The sequence below is a fragment of the Ruditapes philippinarum genome, unplaced genomic scaffold (assembly GCF_026571515.1).
Source record: "Ruditapes philippinarum isolate M1 unplaced genomic scaffold, ASM2657151v2 ctg6727_1_1_1_1, whole genome shotgun sequence".
In the NCBI taxonomy this organism is placed as follows: Eukaryota; Metazoa; Mollusca; class Bivalvia; order Venerida; family Veneridae; genus Ruditapes; species Ruditapes philippinarum.
In genome coordinates this window covers 1-23,155 of record NW_026865243.1, presented here as the reverse complement: position 1 = coordinate 23,155, position 23,155 = coordinate 1, and the positions used below count along the sequence as shown (strand labels likewise).

The 23,155-nt window shown below is 33.5% G+C and overlaps 1 protein-coding gene across 1 annotated transcript; it reads left to right on the top strand.

Moving 5' to 3' along the window:
• The first annotated feature begins 641 nt into the window (after nucleotides 1–641).
• LOC132728330 (uncharacterized) lies at nucleotides 642–13,681 on the top strand. Its single transcript, XM_060713981.1, has 3 exons — nucleotides 642–1,306; nucleotides 1,895–2,019; nucleotides 13,504–13,681. The coding sequence occupies exons 1-3, from the start codon at nucleotides 660–662 to the stop codon at nucleotides 13,605–13,607; spliced, it is 876 nt and encodes a 291-aa protein (XP_060569964.1). The 5' UTR covers nucleotides 642–659; the 3' UTR covers nucleotides 13,608–13,681.
• The last annotated feature ends 9,474 nt before the right edge of the window (nucleotides 13,682–23,155 follow it).

The following is a 23,155-nucleotide window of genomic DNA, read 5'->3' as shown; positions in this document are numbered from 1 at the left end:
TACATTTTGGTTTTATAAGTAGCTCTATCTAATTGCACTTTTATTGATAACCATTTTCTTATTCAATAAATGACGTTCACACGCTTCGATTTGTTAACAGCATGTTATTTTAATTAAGGAAAAATGACATATAAATGATTGTCTACTTACATCCCTGGACAAATATAACAAACACGCATAGCTATTATCAATATTTAAAATCACAAAGAAGGTTGTTATTTAAAAATCGCTGCAATACATGTTTTATAAAACAATCCCGTGTGTTAGAATATATATTAATTCTACAAAGTTATACCATTAGATTGGGTATTCATGTTGAAATAAAATGGTGTATGATTTAACTATTTTGGTGTAACTTTAAGACCGTACTGTGATTCAAAGTTAATATTAACACGCGTGTGGTAAAACGCGACACCGACTATATGCATACCACCTCACATGTTGACAGGACGTACCACCGGTCAAAAATGATGCGGGGCAAGCAAATGTTTATGACTATAGGACTTGCAATTATATGCACAGCTTTATATATGACAGTCAGTAAGTATAATTCCGAGTCGAAACAATTATCAGTTGATGCTTTGGAAAGAGTTAATCATACCGTATCAAAAAACAAAAGATTTAATTCACAAATAACACAACCGACTTCGGCTAAAAAAATGTCAACGAAAAGTAAAAGTGATAATGTTATCGAGGGAGAAAATGATTTGTTGGTCATTGCAAAAAAAATAAGTGGTTACAATAGAACAGTTCTTGTTACGACGGTTAATGATGCTTATTTACCGTTTACATATAGCTGGCTGTGTAATACAAAAACTATGGGAATTCATAAATCAGTCTTGATCATCACGTTAGACCAAGTGTCAAAAGAGAATCTCACGCAGGATTGGCCAGATATAAGTGTGGTAGCGATGAATATGCAATTACACGGCGACCAGACGTACAGTAAGGTCGGATACATTAAAATCATGATAAAAAGAACTGAATTGATTCTTTCGTTACTTATGGCAAATATAGAAGTATTCCTGTTTGAAGTAGATTCTTTATGGTTATCAAACCCTGTGCCAGATTTACAAAAGATAAAGGGTTTTGATGTTCTAGTCAACCCTGTAGCAAGAACAAACACTAGAGTGTTTGCCGGGGGATTTCTCTGGTTATGTGTTACAGACAAGGCAAAGGCTTTGTGGAGAAAACTTGAAGAAGAGATGATCGCACTTGGGGAGCGAATAAGCCAGAAGTTAGACAACGCACCAGTTTCTGAAAGGGAAAATGATCAACAATTCTTCTCTAGATTGATCAGAGAAAAGTATGTTTTTATCTTTTTCAAAAATTAAAAATATCACTTCCGAAAACAGCAACTAATTTCACAAAAAGATAGTAAAGCATATGGTATTTTGAGATGGCTTTTCAATCTATCATTTATAACTTCATTTTAAAGAATTTGATTTAAGGTTTGGTAATAGAGATAAGTATTTACGTTTGCTGCAGACACAGCTTATCAATGAGTTTGATAATGAATGGCGAGCAAAACAAAAAATCTTTGCTATAAAGTCAACAAAACCTTTTACTGTTAAGGTTGTCAGCTGGTAGTTTAAAGTTAATGTGTATATAGAATTTTATGATATAATGTAATATGTATTATATAAAGCCCCAAAATTAGTTTTGTGTCCAGTTTCTCAGAAATTTCGTAACTTTTGGAAGTGTTAGGTTAGTGTTACCCTAGGTTTGAAGTGTTTACAATCTAAGTTAACCTTACCTTTTCTAAAATACAAAAATCATCAAGTCACCCAATTCTGTACCAAATATGATTTACAAGATCAAAAAGGAAAGGCGACGTTCAATGAACGCCACCCTCAGGTGATGATTATTAGATCAAATATTCTGTCATTTTCAGGTATAAGAATGTGAGTTACAAGATTTTACCATTGGAAATTTATGCTGATGGACAGTGGTATAACTTACCAGAAGGCACACGAAAACATTCTCGTCCTATCATCATAAATAACAACTGGGTTAGAGGTATGTAACATTTTAGCTTTTACAATATTTATCAGGGAAAAGAATGCAATATATAATGTTTTAACTCGGCTGACACATTTACTTTACATGTCTAAGCCTACTGGCGGTAACCAAATATAATTATGATTGGGGCTTCCTTTAAGTTTAAAAAATTTGGAAGACAGTGACAGCAGACTCTGGAAGTCATATTATTAGGTAAAGAAGAAAAATGATTATTTTGTGAAGTCACAAGTCAAAATCAGGAGTAAATGACTCCCAAACTTCCACTTATGGAAGCCTTGTATGGTATACTGAGAATTCACTTATATTCGTGGGCATAAAATTTCGTGGTTTTATCAAAACGAACATTTTCGTGGGTTCTTAAATTCGTGGATTTTCATTTTCATGCAAAAAAATAGTAATCTAATGCAAAGTAATCTAAAAGTTAATCGCCGAACAGTTAAACTTACAACATGTATAAATCATGTCACAATAAATTTAATCCTTGCCTTTGGCCATAACTGTAATATATCACAATTACTGCCGATAATCGGCTGCAATTTACACATGTATGATATGCACCTCCATTAGTCACACTGCCCATGTAATTCGCCAATATAAACATCGCATAATTTATACGACACCTGGCGAGTTAAAAAATTTACACCCTGAATTTGTCTTACCATATTTGCCTGTAACTACTCACAACGTCACAGTGACTGTGTAAATTAACATGCATATAAATTAATCTGAGTAAATAACACGAGTATGTAAGGATCTTGAAAAAGTCAGTGGCGTCTTTGATGTTTACGGAATACAGTAGCATTCGCACAAGTACAGATTAAAATTCATTTAAACTGGAACATTTAAAAACGACAAAAGAATGTACAATTCATCTGTTTTAGCGATTGTATTTTTATAGTGTTAATATCAAAAACTTTTTTTTAATGTATAAGAGCAAACTAACATTTTTTATAAGCGTTAATTATTGGATTGCCTGTGTTCCCATATTTACTCGATTATGTCAAGTATTCTTGTTAACACAATCAACAACGATCAAGTTTGTATATGCGACATTTGTGACAGTAAATTGAGGACATATAATTGAGTTTTCTTTCAAGTTCCTTAAATATTGTATTAAATATATACGGATTTAATCTGTCACTAACCTGGTTAGATGTATGTATATGTATATACGTCCATTTCGCGTAAATCGGCCCGAAAAGACGCATGTTTGTAATATATAGAACAAAGACATTGCAAGAAGTATTTCCTGGGATAAAATTTCGTCGGATCTTAAATTCGTGGATTGACCTACCCACGAAAACCACAAAAATTCGTGCCCAACGAATAATAATGATTTTATAGTACATATGCGAACAGTGCAGAACCAGTTCAACCGGTAAATACATGCCTTTCTAATTTGGTGTGCACTATTCGGTATTTAGTAAATTATGTCAGGCAGATTAAATGATGAACATGTTCATTTAAAATATTAATAATGGTAAGTGTTTTGCATAATTTTTATACATTAAAATACAACTACATGTATGTTATTTAGTTTTAAAAAGAAATAACCTTAGCGTGAATAATTTTGAAGTGATCTTGATTTCCAAACGTGGAAGAAGAAAGGAAAACAATATCTAAAATGTAAATCTGTCATGATGTACTTGAAACACTTAACTGAGTTTGAGTAATCAATTTTCTAAAAATATAATATATACTAAGTACTAATATTATTGTGATCAAGATTGCATTGAATGATATCAAAATTGGGGTATATCTTAAGATTAAAAAAAAGACCACTGAGCTCTTCAGGATAAGTGATTCCAGCACTTTTTATGTGTTATATGCAGGCTTCATAACCTCTGATCCCCTTTCGAAATTCCATTTTTTTAGTTCTGCCCATTGTTTTCTCGTTTAGGGCACACACATTTTATTACTTGGGGACCATAAACCGCTTTTCGTGGAATGGCACGGAAGTGTCACATTGAAGGTTCCATGATGACCGCCTATTAACACATCTGCGGATGTTTCTAAATTCAAAATTTTACTATTGCATAATTAAATGTTGAATTCTGCTTAAGCCGGAGGTACGGGGCATGGACGGTAACTTGCACTTTCCAGTACCGTCCTTGAACAGGCTCAATCAAACCGAGCCTGCAACATTTTCAATTTTGCCGTGTTGGGCTTGCTTTAGGGATTCTGTATTAATCTATTTTAAGAATTGAGACTGCTAAGGGGTTGTGAAAGATGTTGCACTTTGTCATTATTCCTCATGTACATTCTTAATCAAACCAAGTCTGTAATTATGCCCCCACTTCGAAGAAGAGGGGGTATATTGCTTTGCACTTGTCGGTCCGTCGGTCCGTCCCGTCCGTCGGTCCGTAGAACAAATGGTTTCCGAGTGATAACTAAAGAACCCTTACGTACTTCAAACTTAATATGGTGATTGGTCATGATCGGTAGATGACCCCTATCGATTTTGGGGTCAAGGGGTCAAAGGTCAAGGTCACATTGACCTTGTAGGTAAAAACTGTTTCCGCTCAATAACTAAAATAGGCCTATGCCTAGGTACTTCAAACTTGGTATAATGATTGGTCATGACCAGCAATTACCTCTATTGATTGTGGGGTCAAGGGGCCAAAGGTCAAGGTCACATTGACATTGTAGGTAAAACGGTTTCCGATCAAAAACTAAAAAACGCTCAGGCCTAGGAAATTCAAACTTGGTTTGATAATTGGTCATGACCAGCAAATGAACCCTATTGATATTGGGGTCAAGGGGTCAAAGGTCAAGGTCACATTGATTTTGAAGGTAAAAACAGTTTCCGATCAATAACTAAAGAACCCTCAAACCTAGGAACTTCAAACTTGGAATGGTGATTGGTCATGACCAGCAAATGACCCCTATTGATTTTGGGGTCAAGGGGTCAAAGGTCAAGATCACATTGACCTTGTAGGTAAAAACAGTTTCTGATCAAAAACTAAAGAACGCTCAGGCATAGGAATTTCAAACTTGGTATGATGATTGGTCATGACCAGCAGATGAACCCTTTTGATATTCTGGTCAAGGGGTCAAAGGTCAAGGTCAAATTGACCTTGTAGGTAAAAACGGTTTCTGATCAATAACTAAAAAACGCTTAGGCCTAGGAATTTCACATTGGTATGATGATTGGTCATAACCAGCATATGACCCTATTGATTTCAGTGTGAAAGGTCAAGGTCACATTGACCTTTTAGGTAAAAACTGTTTCCGCTCAATAACTAAAATAGGCCTACGCCTAGGTACTTCAAACTTGGTATAATGATTGGTCATGACCAGCAGATGACCCCTAAAGATTTTGGGGTCAAGGGGTCAAAGGTCATGGTCATATTGTCCTTTTAGGTAAAAACGGTTTCCGATCAATAACTAAAGAACCCTTAGGCCTAGGAAGTTCAAACTTGGTATGATGATTGGTCATGACCAGTAGATGACCCCTTTTGATTTTTTTGTTTTTTGGGTCAAGGGGTCAATGTCATAGTGACCTTGTACTTAATGACCGTTTCTGACCAATAATTCAACAACTCAAGTTGCCTTGTTGATATTTGTATGTGCTTTTGGTATACACATTTGAAAGTCTTAAGTAATATAACAACTTGGCTGTCATTAATGAGGCGTATTGATTCATAAAATTTATGTATATATTATTTGGTTAGATTTTTAATAACTTTAATTGCAGCTCACATCCTATGGGGTCACAATAATTGTTACATTGTGACAAGTCATGACCAGTAGATACTAGATAACCCTTATTAATTGCTTGTTCACTGGGTCAGAAGTCATGCATAATAACCTGATCACATGACAAATTGGCTGCCGATAGGGGGCATACATGTTTTGCAAACATATCTTGTTTTCATGTAATTGTGCTGTTTTAAATGCTTTCGAGAGATCACTTTTTCCTGATATGTATATATCACAACAGCAGGTGTCAAGTGTTGTGTGGCAGCCGTAAAAAATTGCCACGTTCTTCAATTCAATGTTGTTATATTTTTCTGGTCATGCTGAGGGGAGCCTAGCTTTGTGGTTAATATGTTTGCCCCTTAACCCAGGGATCATGGGTTCGAGCCCTTATCGGGTCACGACCATGTTTCTTCTTATAACAACAGTACTGGTTGGTAACAGGGAGCGGACTCGAAAGTTAATAATATAAGATGCAAGACCTTGTTAGCAATCAAGCTTAAATTGATATGTTTGAACCAAATCGTCATGACTTATTAAAACTAGGAAGTAGTGCAGCAATAATGAGATACTACATGAGACAGATATCTTCATAAAACATGTCGGTTGACTTTCGATATCTGAAAGTCATCGGAAAATCCAAAAATATCGAGAAAAGAAAATGTCGAGGTGATCGTATTAGGGTTGGAACAAGGCAGAAACATTTTTTTGCAAATGACACGTGTACGTTAAAAGTAAGTATATCTGAAATATATCTACATGAACAGGATTTATTTTGGTTTGTTGTCTGTGTTACTAAAATTAATTTTTCCAAGCCAAAAATTACATTAATCCCCTACTTGAAAAATAAACGTTTTCATTTGGTTGTATTTCTTAATTTTCAGTTCCACTTCCCAAAAATAGGGAGAGTAATTGTGACCCCAAGGCGTCAGTGTCACACTTTGGTTTAGTTTTAAGGTGTAACTAAATATCTCTAAAACTACTGAGGGCAATGACAATGACCATGACGAAAGGTTTATTTGATTTTGGCCTCCGGCCCATATCAACAAAACATATACATTACAAGCATTACATGATGTAGTGCAAGTGTACTATATATATCAAATACAATTTATAACTACAAGTACAAATGTATATAAAGTGACAGAAATAAACTTTTTTTAACATATATGTATAGTGTTTACCCAACAGAATGTGTAGATACATAAATAATTACATATTTAAATAATATCATTTATCATAGTATTTACCCACCAGAATGTGTAGAAACATAAATAAATGCATAATTTAACAATATCATTTAGCAACATATAACGTTCTTGTAAAGCACAATATGCAAACACAGCCAATCTCATTATAATATCTACATTTTTTGATGACATCAAAATATTGAGCTTGTTAATATTGGGGGATTGATAGAATTTAGATGGGATATATTTCTCTCTTAAAGAAAGTTAATCTGGGACATTTTAAAACAAAATGAAATTCAATTTCAATTTCAGTATTACACAGTTTGCATATTCTTTGATTTCTTTCAGTGTTATGATACCTCCCACTTTCTATTTCTAATTCATGTGAAGAGGTCCTTAATTTACCCAATGCATTTCTAAATTTTTTAATTGTTACACAATCCAGATCTATTTCATGTTCAAAAGTTAACTTATAATTTGCATACAATGACAGTTTAAAACTTTTACCCACATCAGAATTCCAAGTTTGAAGATACTGATCCTGAAGTCTAATAGTAAATTGATGAAGGAATAACTTTTCATTAGGTACACTCTGATCAAACCAAATTTGCCCAAATCCATTTCTCATGGGTAAATTTTTAACATATGTAACCCATTTTTTTTTGTCCATAGCTATCAAAACATTTCATCATATTGTATGCTTTTTTACATATCATTTTACATCCATTTTTAAGATTCTACACCAATAACATTTTTAGCAGTTGTGATAAACATTGGATATCTGCCACAATCCCCCAAAATAACTATGTTATTTTTTTTTTTGACTAAGGCACATATATCTTTTACATGCATAATTTTAAATGGAAGCAGTGCATTTTTGCTCACTAGCACCCCAAATCTCGCTCCCATATAACAAAATTGGACTGATTTTTGTATCAAATATTTCGAAAAATACATGTTTTGGAAGTTGTCCATACTCATACAATATATATAGAATAGATATAAGAACTCGTTTAGCTTTGAAGCTTTGGTCCTGTGTCATATAAGGAAAAGACAGTTTGCTTGTGAAAGTGTTGCCTACATATGAAAACTTTGATGCAGTTACTAATCTGTTATCATCAAAAAACCACTTTTAATGCATACTTAGTCCCCCCCCCCTTTTTTTAAAAAACATAACCTTAGTTTTGCTAGGATTAACCTTGACAAAGTGTTGGTCACAAAATTGTTTTAACAAATCAAGCAATTTCTGGAGTCCATTAACAGTGTCTGAAGTCAGAGCTAAATCATCATCAAATAATAATGTCAATATTTCTGTAATATCTGGAAACAACTGAATACCTTTTAGCTGACAATTTTTTATTTCCTTTACAAATTCGTTAATAAATATGACAAGTAATATTGGGGAAGCTAAGCAACCCTGTTTAAAGCCTATTTGACAGTCAAAATACTCTGTTAAACCATTAATTGTTCTAACACAAGCTTGTACAGAACTATATAAACTAACCATTGCTGAATACAACTTCCCTTTAAAACCATTCTGTCGGCATATTTCCCAAAGCTTATTTCTGTTTATTAAGTCAAAACACTTTATGAAACACACAAAGGCCACATACAATTTACCACCCTTTTTTGACAGTTGTTTATTTACAAAAGCTTGAAGAACAAAAGCATTATCTGTCGTAGAATAGCCCTCACGAAACCCTGCTTGAGGCTCTCTTATTTTATCAAATGTATTTACATAAAATGTTATTCTTTAAGTTAACATACAAGTATAAATTTTTCCTAATACATTTTTAAGTGATATACCTCTAAAATTACTTGGTGTATTGTAATTCCCCTTTTTATGGATAGTTATAATAACTGATTTTCCCAATGAGATTGGAAATTTAACAGTATCATATAACTGGTTAAAAATTTTATACAAAAAAGGTAAAAGAATATCAACTCCTGTTATGAAAAATTCAGGAATAATATTATCCTCCACTGGGCTTTTCCCACGTCTTAATGATTTAACGGCATACAAAATTTCTTCATCAGTAATTTCTGCATTAAAAATGGAATCTTCGATATCATTATCAATAGAAGCGTCATTAATACTGTCATTATCACCTAGAATGGTCTCACAATCACCATTAAATAAATTCTCAAAATAGATTTTCCATGCATCCGTAGTTATATTATTTTGAACATTTTCTCTATTTGAACTCATAGATTTAACCTTTCTCCAAAAAGCTTTGTGATTTTTACATTTTTCGATCAACTCATTTAACTTTTTTCATTATATTCCTGTTGTTTGTTTTGTTCACATATCTTCTTAAATCTTTTCCTAGAAAGTTTAAATTCATTTAATAATGCTTCAGTTTTGTTCCTCCTATAACTTCTTAAACATCTATTTTTCTGATATTCTAACTCAGGACAGTATTTATCAAACCATTTTGGTTGTTTTAACAATGAATGGTACAATTTAGTTTTTCTCATACAACAACTAGCACAGTCAAAAAGAAAATCATTAAACGATTTACAATTTGTTCAATGTCTGTTTCTGTGTAACAAATTCTACTACATATATTAACTAATAATTCGTAATTCATAAGTAATTGATCACGATAATGTTGACTATTTTCCTCATTAAAATTGTAATATACCATAGGTTCATTTCTTTTCAAACTAACTTCTGTAACCCTGTCATTAACACCAATATTATATCTTAATTCAAAACTTACAGGAAAATGAGGTGATTCAGTACGTGTTCCAATTTGAAATGAAGTAATATACTGTATAACATCGTCAGAAACAATAATATAATCAATAACACTACTCCCAGTGGGTCCAATATATGTGAACTCGCCTATATCCTTATCATCAAAAAAACGTCCATTAACAATTTTTAACATAATTATATGCTTTACAGAAATGAAGTAAATTATGACCAAAAGAGTTTGTCTAAAGGTAACAAGACTTTCTCTCATTAATTGCTTCATCTATAACAAATAATACTGAATAGCCATCAATATCGGGTGAATATATTACACTCTAAAATATCTTTTAGATTTCCTGTCCGAGCATTAAAATCACCTATTAACATTATATCTTTACACCCATTATCAATATATATTTAGTACTGAGTCTTCAAGCATATCTATACCTTTGTTTAACTTATTTAAATAATAAGGAGACTGTTCTAGAGGCAAATATATTAAAGAAAGCACACATTCGTTATGTGAAGACAGAATATTTTCACTTAGACTAAGTTTAAAAAATATACCAAAAATCACATTCTGGCAAAATACATGAAATATAATGCGATATAGAACATTTTACATACACCAATATTTCACCATCGCTCTACCGTACAGAGCAGTTAACCATGTTTCCAAAAAAAAAAAATATCAAACTGATTTAAATATTCCAACAAATCATTGTAAATTTTTTTATTTTTTATCCCATCAATGTTCCAAAAAGCTATATTTAATGTAAATACACTGTGAGGGCCTTGAACACATCCCTAAAACCATACTTGAATTGTAATTGTAAAGGTCTATATAAGATGATATTGGCCTGGCTCAATTGCCATTCTCAGACTTTTCATTCATATCACTGTATTCCACTGTTTGCTGGTTAAAGTTAATATCTTCAGGAATTATGCCATGTTCAATGTCAATGGTTTGTCTCGTTGCTCGTTTAAATACCCTCGCTCCTGTATTTTCTACACCTGCAACATTTATTTCCTTGGACCTTTTTTCTTCTACAACAAGTTTGCCTTTATGATAGTCTTTCCACTTTGATTAAGAGACCATAATTGAGAACGCTTTGTTAAGTCATCTCCTACACGAATTCCCGCACTGCGTAAAACATCACGCCCCCTGTATATTTTGAATTTATCATCATTATAACGTAACCCTACAAGCACTATTCCATCTTTGTTACGTATACGCTTAGCAAATTTAATGTCATCTGATGCCCAATTTTCACTAGGACATCCAACCTTAAACGCTGTTTTGATTATTTCACTTTTCAAAGATTCAACAGTTTGCAATGTATTGCAACTTCAGTAACTGATTTAAAAGCATAGTTAAGGGTCACTTTCCAAAACTTATAATTGTTACAAGGATTTTGACAGAATGATGGCCATTTTTTTAAATTTTTAAATTCTGCATTGTCCATGTTTTGTTTCATTATCGAGCAACGAAATATTCAAGCATATCTAACCGACAGATCTTATCCTTGACATTGATTTGTTTCTAAAACATTTCTCATTTTCAGTATTTTCTGTATCTTCACTGTAAAACATTATTTTCCATAATTTTACTGCGGTCTTGCCGAACAAAAATGTAACTTTCTTCTAAATTAAGTCAATACATGAAATTTCACAGAAAATGTCATTCAAATTGTAATGTCAAAAGAAAAGAAAAAGATATGTATATAATAAACAGAAAATTAGAATTTTCTATGAATACAGGATTTATCATGTGGTATAAAAATATCATATTTAACTTATGGCTACCGCCACTTATGAAATACCTATTTTCATATCACTTGATGAAAATGAATCAGGGCATGTGACATTGTCATGGATTTTGACAAGAATATTCTGTTGTTGTTTTTTATGTGTTTTTTTTCTTACTTGGAGATTTAGTAAAGAGTTTTGTACCACATACATGCCTTTTGAAATATTGCTATATGTAACCAGTCACCCTTTTTTTTAGTCAAGAGTACATAGCCCTGTAATGATTTTTGTAACAAAGAAATGCCTCTTTTTTCTTTTTAAATATTATCAAAACCTCTGAATCAGTTATCAAGCACTGATAAATGCTGAGATAGCTGACGATTATAGAAATTGTTAGAAAAACGCTTGTTGTTTACAACTGAATATTGTTTTGATGTGGTTGTGAACTGAAACAGAATGTCACAATTTAACAATAATAAAATTCAAAAAAGGAAGAAAAACGTTTTGTTAGCGTTGTTCAACACACCAGCGTTGTTTGTTCTGTGTGGAGGCTGAAAAAAGTCGCCCCGTAAATACAATCAGAGATTTTATTTTTCCGATACTTAAAGATCGTTCAGCAGGCACGACTTTATTGTTGTGCTGGTGGTAAGTTAGTTCTTTCTATTCGGCTATTTTCTTGTTGGGTGGTTCCAGAAAATAGATAAATACAGAATCCCTAAAGAAAGCCCAACACGGCAAAATTGAAAATGTTGCAGGCTCGGTTTGATTGAGCCTGTTCATGGACGGTACTGGAAAGTGCAAGTTACCGTCAACGCCCCCTAGCACCGGCTTAAGCAGAATTCAACATTTAAACATGAAATAGTAAAATTTTGAATTTAGAAACATCCGCAGATGTGTTCATACGGCGGTTATCATGGAACCTTCAATGTGACACTTCCGTGCCGTTCCATTAAAAGCGGCGTATGGTCCCCAAGTAATAAAAAGCGTGTGCCCCAAACGAGAAAACAATGGGCGGAACTAAATAAAATGGAATTTTGAAAGGGGATCAGATGTTATGAAGCCTGCGTATCACAGATAAGACGTCAAAAGACAAATTTAAAAAGCAGGCAACATATCCTAGGGGTGATTCAACATTATTCAAGTAGGAATATTGGAACCACCCAACTAGAAAATGCCGAAAAGTTGAAACTAAAAATACCACAAGCACAACAATAATGTCGTGCTGAACGATCTTCAAGGGTCGAAAATATAACATCATTGATTAGATGTACGGGGAGACTTTTTACAGCCGCCACACGGCACAAATAACACGGATGTGATCATAAAATAGATAAATACAGAATCCCTAAAGAAAGCCCAACACGGCAAAATTGAAAATGTTGCAGGCTCGGTTTGATTGAGCCTGTTCATGGACGGTACTGGAAAGTGCAAGTTACCGTCCAAGCCCCCTAGCACCGGCTTAAGCAGAATTCAACATTTAAACATGAAATAGTAAAATTTTGAATTTAGAAACATCCGCAGATGTGTTCATACGGCGGTTATCATGGAACCTTCAATGTGACACTTCCGTGCCACAAGTGAGGGTCCAGAAGTCCTCACTTGAATACTCTTGAATCTTCCATAGGATATGTGACCTGATTTTTTAATTTGTCTTTTGACGTCTTATCTGTGATATGCAGGGTTCATAACCTCTGATCGCCTTTCAAAATTCATTTTATTTACATTGTTTTCTCGTTTAGGGCACATGCATTTTTTTTACTCTGGGGACCATATGCCGTTTTTCACGGAATGGCACTTATGTGTCACGTAAAAAGTTCCATGATATCCGCCATATGAACACATCTGTGGATTCTAATTCTGAATTGTACCAGTTCATCTTAAATGTTGAATTCTGATTAATCGGGTGCTAGGGGTCGTGAACGGTAGTTTGCACTTGACAGTACCGTCCATGAACAGGCTCAGTCTAACCGAGCCCGCAACACAATATACCGTGTTGGGCTTTCTTCAGGGATTCTCTTTAAGTTTTTTAATCAAACCACCCTATTTCAAATTGGGACTGTATGTCAAAGGTGAAAAGAGTTCAAAATACATGTTAAAAACAAAATTTCTATCTAATATTGTTTTTTGTTTTTGTGTTTTTTTCAGGTAACGAGGCAAAAATAAGCCGTGCCAAGAAATGGAAACACTGGTTTATAGATGATAACCTTAACTGTGATATGGATCTAGTCTCAAAGACAGTCTATAAATAAAGGTGGTAAATCATGGACAAACTTCCCCTCACATCACTTTCTAGTCGAAGAACATTTGCACATGTTGCTTTTATGACAAAATGAATCTAGTTAAACATACATGTATAGTATTAAATGTTTGAAGTTCAGACAGTGTTCATTCTTTGTAATATTCAAAGAACAATTATTTGAGTTTATCAAAAAAGATAAAGCGCAGAAGTGTAATAAAGAACATAAACCCATTTAATAACAACGGCATTTCACTTGTGAAATTACACTTCAAATGGCGTGACGTCATCTGTGCAATATACAATTAAAGAGCCCTCATGTTAATATTACACTATTGTTACGACCTAAACGCAACATAGAAGAAGTTCAAAAATCTTCCCACACAGAATAACAGAATCCACATTAATGCATTACTATGTTAGTTTCACGATATCGTAAGTGCAAAAGCACACAATCAGTATATCAACAACACACAATAGCACAAATTAGCAACATCCCGAGAGGGGGCGTCCGTGGCCGAGTGGTTAAGGTCGTTGACTTCGAATCACTTGCCCCTCACCGCTGTGGGTTCGAATCCCGAAAGGGACTTTGGATTTTTCATGTGAGGAAGCTATCCAGCTAGCTTACGGAACGTCGGTGGTTCTACTCAGGTGCCCATTCGTGCCTGAAATATGCACGGAAGGGCACCTGAGGTCTTCCTCCACCAGTAAAGCTGAACGTCGCGATATGACCTATACTGTGTCGATGTGACGTAAAACCCAAAACAAACAAAACAAAAAAGCAACATCCCGAAGTACAAACATCCGCCATATATATATAACTACTTATGGTTAGGGTGAGAGTTAGCAAAAACCCTTAGAGAAAGAATATTTCAGAATAGACATGAAAAGAACTTTTTGAAAGAAGATGAATAAACATAAACAATTAAAAAATCAAATAAACAAAATTGTTAAAAATGATAGTGGCAATAGTAGGTCCTCGAGATTATCAGTCCTGCGCTCTACTTACTTGCCTATTCAGGAAATGCATACTAAACACATTTATAGATAATTGAAATTGCATTAATAACGACATCTTCGTAATATACTAGAAATTTGTAAAGGAGATATATTTAACGACAAATCATTGCAAGTCTCCAAAATGTCTTCAGTAGATGTCAATCAATATTGATGACATTAATAAAGAAGTATTTTCAGTAATTATTTGTTATTGCTCTGAATAATAACTGCTAAAGAAACAATAATTGCATTTAATAATAACTATGTTTAGGATAACTTGCAAAACAATGATATATGTTCTTGTCCGTTGCATGCCGGTATGAGGCCAAATATGGTATATAATGAAAATAAATACATGAATCTATTCATACGTCCGTCTTTATTAGTAAAATGTATTCATTCGCATTTATTTTTTATCAATTACGAAAATAATAAATATTTTAATCATTTTCAATTATGAATTATGTCGAAATGAATAAAGATATTTCAAGATATTATATATCAAATTGTAGACAAAAGTCAACTTAAATTTTACCCAGCTTACTCTGAAGCAGATCAAGCTTACTCAAAATAAGCTGTCTTACTTAAGCATTCGATTAGTCAAATTATTTCTAAATTAACTGAACTGATTCTGAATAAAAATTCCATATTCTAGATTTTCCAGATAACTTTAAGTTTACCCAGCTTACTCCACTTCGAAAAAGACAATTAAATAAGGGAATATACGGTACCGTATTGTTAACATATACGGGTGTGTAGGGATGTATTTGTCTAATATACGGACCAAATAAACGAGTGCGTATAGGGAACACTGGGTAAACGGGAAGTCTTTATATTGACAAGGCTTGTACATGATTCTCTATTTGTTCCATATACATGTACGTAAATTTGTTTGTTTTTTGTAGTAATGGAGATAAAAATTCCATATAGACTTTATACAGGCAATTTTTAGATATACAGTAAATAAACGGAACTGTTTTTTGTTAGAGATATGCATGTTTGTATTTTCTACATATACAGAGGATATACGGAGCCGTATTTTCTACATATACAGAGGATAAACGGCATCGTGTTTTTAATATATAAAGGGGATATAATTGTATTTGAGAGAATTACAGCCTTATATATGTTTGATTATTGTGACTGAGAACTATATATTCATATGCATACGGACGTTATCTTTGTTGGGAGTATTTGAGGTAATAAGGCTAAAACAAATTCAACTTACTTTGAAAAAACCGTTTGTATTCATTCATAAACTGAAAAACAAAAAGTATGCATATTTATACAAAATAAAAATGTCCACGCTACAACTGTGTAAGCCTAACAATTTGAAGTGCAACGATATGGTGATATACGCTTTTTTTATCATAACAATTATTTTCATGAACCGTGCTACACCCTTGTATTTTTAAAGATTATAAGTATGAATTGTTCGTGTTTACATTCTAATTAAACTTCAGGTAACGAAGGAGTAATTAGCGAAGATAAGTTTTAAAAATACTAATGTCTTCGAAACAAGAGGATAATAAGGAATTATCTAAATCATGTACGAGTGAAAGTACTAAATTGGACTTGTTACTACAGACAGTTATGGATATTAAGAAAAGTCAAGATAGCATGAAACGTATGCTCGAATCGAAATTAGAAAATTTCCGATCTGACCTGATGGAGAGCATCGATACGAAAATACGGGCCTTACGTGACGAGATGTCAATGGATATCAACCGAGAGAGTTATCGTTTAGAACAAGTCGCGAAAAACTGTTCAAGCTATGCAGTCTCGGATTACTACAATAAACAGACGCCGAGCTCACGCCAGACAGATGAAAATAAGTCACGTGATAGCACGGATCAACACAAACATGGACAGTTTAATCCAAGCGATTACTCAGATTTAACCGTAATGGCAAGTGGTATAAAATACACTGACGGGGAAGATTTGATGGCGGCAGCACAGGACTTGATAAGTGCTTTAGGCGATGACGTTTGTTTGAATGTTCTAATTGATAGTGTATGGCGGCTTCCGACACGGTACGTTAACCGCCCACCGTTAGTCAAAATAAGCTCTCAAAATGTCGACGAAAAAATACTTGTGCTGAGGCATTAAATGGCACTTAAAGATATAGACAGATATAAAGAAGTTTACATTAAGAGTTACAAGTCGCATATTGAAAGACTGATTGAAATGAATGCGCGAGCTATTTTAAAGGAATTACCACAAGGCAACACGTTAAGGGTAAATGCAAATGGACGTATCATAGGCAGAGTACAACAAGATGAGAAACAGAAACAGGAAGGACCCGTCTCAATGGCATAGTTAAATTTGCACACATAAATGTATGTGGTTGGACAAATGATAATAGTGAGCTTAGGTCGGGTATAATTGAATCCGTTAATGCTGACATTGTGTCAATTTGCGAAACGCACTTAAAGGGGAACGATAGAATAAATGTATTGAATTATACATGGTTTGGACATAATACAACGGAATTACACAGGAACGCTCCTTAAGCTTCTGAGGGAGTAGGTTTACTAGTGAAAAGCTCTATTTTTGAAGAGTACGAATTAAATATTATAGATAAATCGTATGACGGAATTTCAGTTGTTAAATTTATTCACAAATCGTGTGATTATGAATTTGTCCTATGCGCATGTTATCTGCCGCCAGAGAATTCGACCAGAGGAAGAGATTTCGAGGGATTTTTTTCGCATTTGTTAGCAAAGGTATATTTGAATAGTGACAGTGACGCATTATTCTTAGTGGGTGATTATAATTCACGGATAGTTTCACTTCCGGATAATATCAGTGGAGTAGACTCTTTACAAAACAGACAATTTCTGGTTTTTACAGTTAACCAAAATGGGCATGAATTTTTAGAATTCTTATGTGAAGCAAAATTTTGTGTTCTTAATGGTAGATTCGACGCTGCAAACGACAATTTCACATCCATATCACAAAAATGAAAATCTTTTGTTGACTACATATGTGTACCACACGATGTTTTGAAGATATGCTCGAATTTTAGTGTGCAAACTATTCAGTCTATTGTTGACAAATATAGATTACACGGATTACTAGGTGAAAAGTCGCGGTTACCGGATCATTGTATGATATTACTGGCTTTAGTGTGTCAAATACCGTTACAATGAAAGACTGTGATAACGTTAGTAGCAAGAATATTATTAATCCGACACGATTCAACTTAAATAGGATACCTTCGGACTTTATGGGGAGTGAACTTTCTAGGACAGCATTGATAAATATAATTACTAGAATTGAACTTTGCCGAGAAACACAGTGTGATATTGACACAATTTACGACACATTTTGTGAGACACTAATAACCGAAATAAATAATACAATGCCAAAATACAGTTCATCAAAGCACACAAGCAAACGATTCAAAACAAAAAAAACGTTCTGGGATGAAAATTTGTCACAGCTTTGGAGCAATAAGAATGCTAATGAACAGGCATACTTGAAATGTAAAGACATAAAAACCGTTCGTTACACTTTACGAATGAAATATATTGATGCAAGAAATATGTTTGATAAAACACTAAGACGAGCAGAAGGACAGTATCGTGAATCAATCGCCCTAGAAATAGAAGGTTTATCTTCAAATAATCATCACGACTTTTGGGATAAAATCCGGAGATTAGGACCAAGGCAGAATAATAATATACCTGTTGAGATAGTTGAAAATGGAGATATCATTACCGACGAAAATCGAGTCTTTGAAAAATGGAAATGTGACTTTGAAAACTTATACAATGGTGAAAATGTCAGTGATTTTGACGAAGAGTTTTTCAGTCAGAAAAAGATTCATAAACAATTAATCGAGTTAGACATGTTGGACCCTTTAAACACGCCCAATACACAACTGAATGGAAATATTACAATTCAAGAACTTTCTAGCATAGTAATGCAAGCAAAATAAAGATCTGCATCCGGTTATGATATGATCCCGTAAGCTGTAATTTAATTTTCTAGCTTAATAGCGGTCTTGCAGCAATTATTTCAACTAAATATGGATACTAGAATTATACCTCACCCTGGAGAAAATCAATAATCTGTCCAATTTTGAAAGACTCAAATACTGACACACGATTACATATGAATTATAGAGGGGTCAGTCTACTATCGTGCATTAGCAAGTTATATATTGCATTCATTAACAAAAGAATTACGGTTTATTTGAACGAACACGATATTTTAGCCGGCGAACAAATTGGATTTAGAGCAGATCGCTCATGTGACGATCACATCTTTACATTAGATAGGATTATAAGGAATAACACGTCCGTAATGACAGCGTTTATTGACCTCAAGAAATGCTTTGATTTCATCGATAGTGACATGAAGTTGTATTAACTACTCTTGAATAAAATTGATGTTAAAATATATAATTCAGTGAAAAGTATATACAATTATTCAATGTCACGTGTGCGCATTAATGATAAACTCACAGACTGGTTCATTTGTTCAAAAGGTGTGAAACAAGGATGCAATTTATCGCCGACAATTTTTGCTATCTTCGTGAATGATTTAGTTAGGGAAATCCACGACCTTGACCTAGGAGTCAAGGTGGGGGACACATCAATATCAATGTTACTATATGCGGAAGATATAGCCTTGATTGCCTGTTCTGAAGAAAATCTATGAACAATGTTGAATACAATACACGACTGGTGCAAGCATGGGAGAGTCTTGATTAACTGCGAAAAGTCTAAGATAATACAATTCCGGAAAAGACAAACGAACCGCAGTGATTACCAATTCAAAATCGGAGCTAATTATCTTGAAACAATCGACAAATATAAAAGCCTAGGTGTTATTTTCCATGAAAAACACGACTTTAATTACAATTGTGAAACAGTTTCAAAAAGCGCAGGACGGGCTCTTGGAAGCCTTATTTCAAAAGTACATGGTCTAAAACATTGTGGATTTAAAACATTTGAAAATGATATTATTAATGTTGTTCCTATTTTGGATTACCCTGCTTCCGTTTGTGGTTTCAAACATTTTCAAGCGGTGGAAAATGTACAACATCGTGCGATTCGTTACTTCTTAGGCGTTCACAGATTTACACCTGAATTAACACTGTTGGGAGAAACAGGTTGGGTACCGTGCACCTATAAAAGATGGATTTGTATTGTCCGATATTTGAATAGACTGCGTTAATTAAGTGATGATAGGATTACTAAACGAGTGTTTAATATGGATTATGATAAATCAAGCGAAAAAAGTAACTAGTGCAGTGAAATGAAAACCATTATGTCTTAGTTAGACTTATCCAACCACTTTAACAATAAATTGACAGTGAATATGGATTATATTAAATTGAAAATTTTCGAGTATTATGCGAATATATGGACAATCGACTATGAAAATGTCCCTAAATTACAGACTTACAAAACATTAAAGTCTCAATTTTCAGGTGAAAGCTATTTGTCGCTAAATCTAAAAGAAATGAACGCTCAATCTATGCACAATTTCGGTGTGGTATTCTCCCCTAACGTGTAGAAACCGGAAGATATGTAGGAGAAGCGCCAAATCAAAGACAATGTTCTTTGTGTCAATCAGGATGAATTGAGGATGAAACACATTTCTTAATTGTGTGCCCGGTATATAATGATATAAGATCAATGACATTTAATGACATTATTATAAATGATGCATATAACAACATGACAAACACGGAAAAAATAGTATTTCTCATTAAAAATCACCAGAACAAAATAATAAAATTTCTTGTAAAAGCATATGTGTTAAGGAGAAATTTTCTGTATAATAGGTAATTGACTTTTAACGAGCCAATAGTGACAACATGATGATATATTGACTGTCCTTTTTCTGAAATGTGATACTGTAATTTACAGATCAAGCAGCAACTTTGATCTCATTTAAATGTTCCATTTTAAAAGATATGTACTGTTAACAGTTTGTATATTTGCATATATATAATAAGGTGACTTATAGGTCCAATGGGCCGGGTGTCTTTGTATGTATTCTTGTCATATATGCGAAATGATAAATGCACAATGTCACTATAATAAACAATAAACTTACTTACTTACTAATAAAACAAATATGTATGCACAGGAATTTGTCATTCAAACACTGTACTGAACTAAAAACAAAAAAAAATGGTTTAAATGAATTATCTTATACTACAGAATAGGGTTCATCCAAATGTTACGTAGTGACGAAGTCTTTAATTCGTGCTGTTGGAGAAATTTTCTTCCAGATATCATCTCATTTAAGATATGTGAAACTGAAAATAAAAATTTTTAAATCCTGTTAAAATACACTCAGAAATTTCGGTCTGAATTTGCTTTTTGTAAACGAATTATGTTCAACTTTGGACTATGCAAAATTCAAATTATCATACTTACTAATAAAACTTCATTTACAATTCATTGACAAGAAAATAGAGAAAAAAATAAAACATATATGCTACTGCAAAATGAAAAATCACAGAATGGTTGTATATATCGTAACACAATGAAAAGTCTCTAAATCCCACTAAATCTTTATGTTTACCAGTTCTAACTTTTGTGTATTCTCCAAACCCCTGCATTCCCAGTCAACAAGTATAATCATCACATTTGTCGGATGCATTGAGCAGGCCTATGAGAAATTGACTAGAGGCCCTTCGCAATTTGTTGGAACTCGATCAAGCCCTTGTTTAGCAATAGAGAAGTGTGTTTACGTGTTAACGTTGCTAAAGCCAATTGGGAGGACAAAAAAAATGTAAGAACTGGTTAATATAAAGATTTAGTGGATTCAGAGACTGTTCATTTCGTTATCATCTTTACAGTAATTCTGTGATTTTCATTTGTTTTGTTATTTTTTCTATTTTTTTATCGATGAATTAATTATATAATCCTTAGTAGTGCATATGATAAGTTGAATTTTGTACAGTACAATTGACCAAAATCCGTGCAAACATAACCTATTCAAAGAGAAAAATTTAAGTGTCGGATAATAAGTGCCTCTGAGTGTAGTGTCATGAAATGGTTATCACCATTTTCTAAAAATCATACAAAATCTAAATTAATTTTTATATGCAATAAATAAATAAAGTTTTATGTTATTAGGTTTAAGGGTTAATTTACATGCAACCATTTTGTACACGATTTAATGAAATAATTCATCTATCACGGATGATCAGTAAAATACATGTACATGACGTTAGGGCCAGTACTAAGCATTGCAGTACGATGGTAACAGTACGACAGTACTATGTCAAAGCATCACATAACTAAAGTGAAAGTCCATCACTGTATTTACATCTTACTGTCGTACTGTCATCATGGTACTGTCTTACTAGCGTTTTCTCACCATCGTTCTGTCAACATCACATCGAAACCTTTCCCTAGAATCTGCATTGGCGTCTTTGTTTTATAATTATAGTAATATTTGAGGTTTAATTTTCTATGCATAAAGTTCGAAACCAAGAACTTATTACGGTGTTTTATAAGAAAAATCTTCATCAAAGATCAACTATCAAGGAAATCGAATGTCAAAAGAATAACAATCTATGTACATTTATAAAGAGCTTTATGATAAAACTGTACACCTGTATCTTCATAATTTGTATTTCAACAGGACTAATCTAGACTTATTTGTATTTAAAAGACCCGGAGTATTTTAACCAATTACATTTTCAAACTACTCTCATCAAATCAAGAATTTACGTGTATGTTTGGTCATTGTCATAATGACACTTTATGACACGATCAAAGTTTTACTAAATGTTTATATTTAATAATGCGCATGCCTAACTTGAAGGCAATAGTACTAAGATGGCAGTACGACATAACGATGATGTTAGTACGACAGTGACAATAGGACAGTACGATGGTGACAGTAAGACAATATATGGTGACAATAAGACAATACAATGGACTGTCACCATCATGCAATCGTGCGTCGCCATCGTACTGTCGAAATTTACGATTGCATACGGGACGGGACAAAGAAAATTTTTTATCAATCAGTGCGAATGTGGTAGTTTCACGTGCGCACGTGAAACCCTTACCTGGCAACGCAATATATTTTGCATATGTGCAGGTACTTTATAGACATTACGACGCCTTTAAATCAAGCTGGCAGGAGTCACAGAGATAAGCCAATCAGCGATCGTTATCAGTTCCACGCTAAGATGCCTACCGTTTTCCTTAGATAAGTTACATTTCTAACACAATGGTGCAGAAGTTATTTACATTGAAATTATTTTAAATTTCTTTCAATTACAAGCTATTAAATTGGTATAATAATTAAGGTACCAAATATACTGATAGATCGAGTAAGTAAGTTTAATACGATTTATATCAATAAATATCAACATATGGAAATCATTAAATGCGTTCCAGAATAAAAAAGGAAATTCCAGATGTCCTTTTTCCGGTGGTCGACCTCAATGCGCTTTTTCAGCAACAATTTTACATGCATAGATAGTGACAGTACCAGTGCTGACTTAGGGGAATAATCCCCTAACTTTTTAACCTCAGACGAAACGCATTGTACCTGTTCGTTCTGCGGATTCGTACT